This window comes from Brassica oleracea, chromosome C1, assembly GCF_000695525.1.
Source record: "Brassica oleracea var. oleracea cultivar TO1000 chromosome C1, BOL, whole genome shotgun sequence".
In the NCBI taxonomy this organism is placed as follows: domain Eukaryota; kingdom Viridiplantae; phylum Streptophyta; class Magnoliopsida; order Brassicales; family Brassicaceae; genus Brassica; species Brassica oleracea.
Window position 1 is genome coordinate 20780533 of NC_027748.1, and position 4920 is coordinate 20785452.

General features: G+C 45.0%; 1 protein-coding gene across 1 annotated transcript; it reads right to left on the reverse strand.

Moving 5' to 3' along the window:
* Positions 1-2703: 2703 nt before the first annotated feature.
* On the reverse strand, positions 2704-3582 carry LOC106334632. The gene is made up of 2 exons (XM_013772954.1): positions 3332-3582; positions 2704-3202 (listed from the first exon to the last, which is right to left on the reverse strand). Exons 1-2 carry the CDS (start codon positions 3580-3582, stop codon positions 2704-2706), a joined length of 750 nt encoding a protein of 249 aa, XP_013628408.1.
* Positions 3583-4920: the final 1338 nt, after the last annotated feature.

The window sequence follows — 4920 nt, forward strand, 5'->3', positions numbered from 1 at the left end:
TGAACCTAGGAATCTGCATGAGTCAAGCATCCTTGACCATCCAGCCTTGAATCTAATCTGTCATACTAGGACTGGTAGAAAAAGGCTACCGCTGAACTAGACAGCTAGTGAGCATTATCAACTTGCGCCTAGGGCTTAACTAGAAGCATCGATCGATATTGTCTTCTGACAATCGATCGATATTTTTAAAAGGTGTATCGATCGATATCCCTATAGGACCATCGATCGACACTTTCTTTTGATCAACAGACGATAGTTGAGATCCAAGATCTAGTTAGTTAACCAGTGAAACATTGCCATCGTTGATCACTGTGTTTTAGGGGTTGATCTCCAATATATCATGCATGCAACTGATAGGCATCTATAGGATTGTAATCTCCAACACATGAATAGAAACCCTGCATCTAATATCTTTCCAATAAGTTACACACCCAATCATCTTTTTAGTCGAGCAATAGACTTGCTCAATTAGGATTGTTATTTACTTTTAAACCATAAAACAACAAACACTTAGAATTAATAATTCACTAGATTTAATAGGTTCCCTAGCTCCTTGTGGACTTGATCCCTAGGTACTACAATTAAACCTCTTATTTGAAAGAGTAATTCACTCCTTAGGGTAATTTGAGTGGTATCACTAATCAGATGTCTAAGTCCAGTCTTAGCTGTCGCTTGTTGACTTGGAACGAGCGTCGATCGATGCTATGGCCTGAGTGTCGATCGATGCTTCCTTAGACAAGCATTAATGACCTAATCGATTTAGTTCAACTAGATTCCTAGACCAACTCTCGTATGCCCCTAGGTATCTAATCCAGCAGAGTTCGGGTTCCGTTAATTGATTGCACTTTCGTGCCTCTCAACTATCCTATGATTCTTGGTTCAAACAATTAGTCACACTGCCTTGCTATTCTAACTATTCCATATCCTAGTATTACAAATCACCATGGTGTAGAGATCTATAGATAATCTAGCAATCCTAATTGATTATCAGTTTGACATTAAGCTCATGAAATCCCTAAACCTAACAAGATGAATTACTCAGACATGCAAGCAATAACACAAATCATAGTCTGAATAATATAATAGATAAGAAATCAATAATAAAACCAATGGAGTTCCAATCAATCTCTGAAGGAGAATTGATATTCTCTCAAAACCTAAGAGAAAACAATAGAATAAGATAATAGAAAGCTTCTTGCGGTCAACAATGGCTTAGAAATACATAAATAGGGTTTATGGCCGTCCATGGGTATTTTGGTAACTTGGTGCCAAGGCTATATTTCACCCCGAGAAGACCTTCTCCTACGAGAGGTCTATGACAGGCTGATCCCGGCGATTACTACCATGAAGATGACGTCCTATGCTCTCTGCAGCACGCCTACAACTCCACATACTGCCCCAGGCCACGATCTCCAGCTCACCAACAGGGACACTCCATGCTAATCAAAGCATATCGAAGCTCCATGCTCCCTGCAGCATATCGACTACTCCACCATCTGTTCCGGCCATGCGTCCCCTAGAACAGATGGTTCCTATCACCTACGGAGCCACGTGCTCATAAGGCCATGCGCCCAACAAGGCCACGTGCCCATCCAGGCTCCACGCCTCCATCAGAGCTACGTGCTCCTTAGGCCATGTGCCCACTAGGCTACGCGCCCACTTAGGCTCCACGCGTCCATCAATACATGAACTACGAACGGCTTGATCCCTCCCTGAAGGGTAGTAGGCAAACCCCCCTGAAGGATGCAGCCATAAATCCCAAACACTTTCCACGGTTCCTCAAGGACCGCCCTCTGATAGGCGGGACCATCAACTGCAGATCCAGAAGACCCTGTGGCCTTCACCATGGATAGGCAGTTATCCCAAACACCTTCCACGGTTCCTCAAGGACCGCCCTCAGATAGGCGGTACCATCAACTGCAGATCCAGAAGACCCTGAGGCCTTCACCATGGATAGGCAGTCCCTGCCTAACGATCAATCTCCCCCGCGGCTACTAAGACACCGGAGACATATATTGGCCCATACCCGTATGGCAGTATCTTGAGAGCAAGACCTCCGGGTTCATCAACCACCTAAGAGGGAGAAAGCACTAAGACAACCAGTCTCTTCCCTCCTATCATTCCGTAGAACTGAGCACGGATCGCTTGTACACAAAAATCCCCTAACACTTGGTGTGGCTTCTGGGCTTCAAAAGGTCTTGAAATATTCTTGTCTCACATTCTGGTATCACTGTCGATCGACACCAATGCGGTGTTATCGATCGACAGTCCTTCATCTCTTCGACAGCTTCCTCTTGCGAGGCAGACTGACTACTCTTCAGTAAAACGGGCATAACTTCTGCTACAGGATGCTGATTGACTTCAAACCGGTGGCATTGGAAAGCTAACTCAAATCTATATCTTTTCTTAACATATGGGCTCAATCTAACGGTGGGAAGGTCTCCATCCATAGCTAGACATCTGATATGTCTGTGCAGCTCTGCACTCAAAAGGCTCCAAAAGACACCAAAATCACCACATTCCTCCAAATCGTCTCTGAACCTGTAAATTCTCTAAATAGACTCTATATTGTAGTAAATATATATTAAAAACTTATAGACCATAGCTAAAAGTGGATAAAATCCATGGTCTATCACACTTACCACTGGGTTGCCTCCCACCAAGCGCTCGATTTAAGTCACTAGCTTGACTTTGGTTAGCCTATTAGGCTGTGGAGGGATCGCCTAAGGGAATTTCTTCACCTTCTGCGATTGTTGTTTCAGCAAGGTATGGCTTGAGACGCTGACCATTAACAACAAACTCTCCTCCATTCATGTCCAGCAACACAACTGCCCCATAGGGTCGTACCTCCTTGATGATAAACGGTCCAGACCATCTGGACTTCAGCTTTCCAGGGAACAGCTTCATCCTGGAGTTGAAGAGCAAGACCTCATCATTCGGTTCAAAGCTTCTGCTGATGATCCGCTTGTCATGATATGCCTTGGTCTTTTCTTTGTAGATCTTTGTGCTCTCAGAAGCTATATGCATGATCTCCTCTAGCTCGTTTATCTGGATGGAGCGCCTCTCCTTGGCTGATTTGATATCGAAGTTGAGCAGTTTGACAGCCCATGCCGCTTTGTACTCTAGTTCCACATGGAGATGACATGCCTTGCCATACACTAGGTGATAAGGAGTGGTCTCGAGTGGTGTCTTGTAGGCTGTTCTGTAAGCCCACAGTGCATCATCTAATTTGAGAAATCAGTCTTTGCGTGTTGTGCCAACTGTTTTCTGCAGAATGCTTTTGATATCTCTATTAGATACTTCCAATTGGCCACTCGTCTGAGGGTGATACGCGGTTGCAACTTTATGCTTGACACCGTTCTTTTTCAAGAGACCTTGGAAGACCTTGTTGATGAAATGGGTGCTTCCATCGCTTATGACCACCCTAGGTACTCCAAACCTTGGAAAGATGATAGATTTGAACATCTTGGTCACAACACGCGCATCATTAGTAGGGCTGGCGATTGCTTCCACCCGCTTTGAGACATAATCCACTGCAACTAGAATATACTCGTTCTTGTATGAAGGCGGGAATGGTCCCATGAAGTCTATCCCCTAACAGTCAAACACCTCGATCTCGAGTATGAAGTTCTGAGGCATCTCGTTCCTCTTGCTGATGTTCCCTTGTCATTGGCATGAATTTCATTTGGAGATGAAAGCTTTAGCATCATGGAACATTGTGGGCCACCAGAAACCGGCTTGCAAGACCTTGGAGACGGTCTTGAATGCTGAAAAGTGTCCGGCATATGAGGAACCATGGCAGTGATGTAGGATCCCTGGAATCTCAGCTTCCGGAACACATCATCGGAACACTCCATCCTTGCAGTGTCGATACAAGAACGGTTCATCCCAAAAGTAGAGTTTAGCATCCTTCAGAAACTTATTCTTCTCATTACTAGTAAACTCAACTGGTTCCTTCTACGCAGCTAAAAAATTAACTATTTCAGCAAACCAAGGTAGATGGTAATATCTCTTCCTGATCGCAGCAACGAAGTGTTCATGGTCTGCGAAACAGTCTGCGGCAAGAGTATCTTGATTGTTCTCGACATACAGACCAATCGCGTAGACGTGCTCGTCAAGGAGACTGTCATCAAGAGCAGTCTCTTCGTCGATCTTCGTTCTGGACAGATGATCTGCGACTCCATTCTCAATTCCTTTCTTATCCTTGATTTCAAGATCGAATTCCTGGAGTAGGAGAATCCATCTGAGTAAGTAAGCGTAGTTTGGCGTCTTTCTTGGTCAGCAAGTACCTCAAGGCAGCGTGATCTGTGTGCACTATCGCTTTAGAACCTACTAGGTAGGACCTAAACTTTTCGAAAGTGTAGACAATGGCCAAAAGCTCCTTCTCGGTCGTAGCATACCGACATTGAGCTTCATCCATCGTCCTGCTCGCATAGTAGATTACGTCTAGTTTCTTATCTTTCTGCTGTCCCAGCACTGCTCCCACTGCGAAATCACTTGCGTCAGCCATGATCTCAAAAGGTAGGTCCCAATCTGGAGGTTGAATGATTGGGGAACTGATCAAAGCTCCTTTTATCGTGTGGAAAGCACCCAAGCAATCGCTATCGAACTCGAACATGGTGTCCTTGCAGAGCAGCCTAGTGAGTGGTCTTGCGATTTTTGAGAAATCCTTGATGAACCTCCTATAGAAACCGGCATGTCCCAAGAAGCTTCTGATTCCCTTGACTGTGGTTGGTGGTTGCAGGCTCATCATCACCTCGATCTTTGCCTTGTCAGCCTCGATCCCCTTCTCAGAGATCTTGTGTCCAAGAACAATCTCATCCTTGACCATGAAGTGGCACTTCTCCCAGTTGAGCACAAGATCTTTCTCCTCGCATCGTTGCAACACCCTGCACAAATTTTTCAAACAGACAGAAAAAG

Bases quoted from the DNA above. Each gene is read 5' to 3' on its own strand.
- LOC106334632 (XM_013772954.1), bottom strand. From the start codon at position 3,582: ATGGGACCATTCCCGCCTTCATACAAGAACGAGTATATTCTAGTTGCA. The intron at 3,203-3,331 runs GTATCACCCTCA...GTGGGCTTACAG, and splicing joins AAGCATAAAGTTGCAACCGC to AACAGCCTACAAGACACCAC.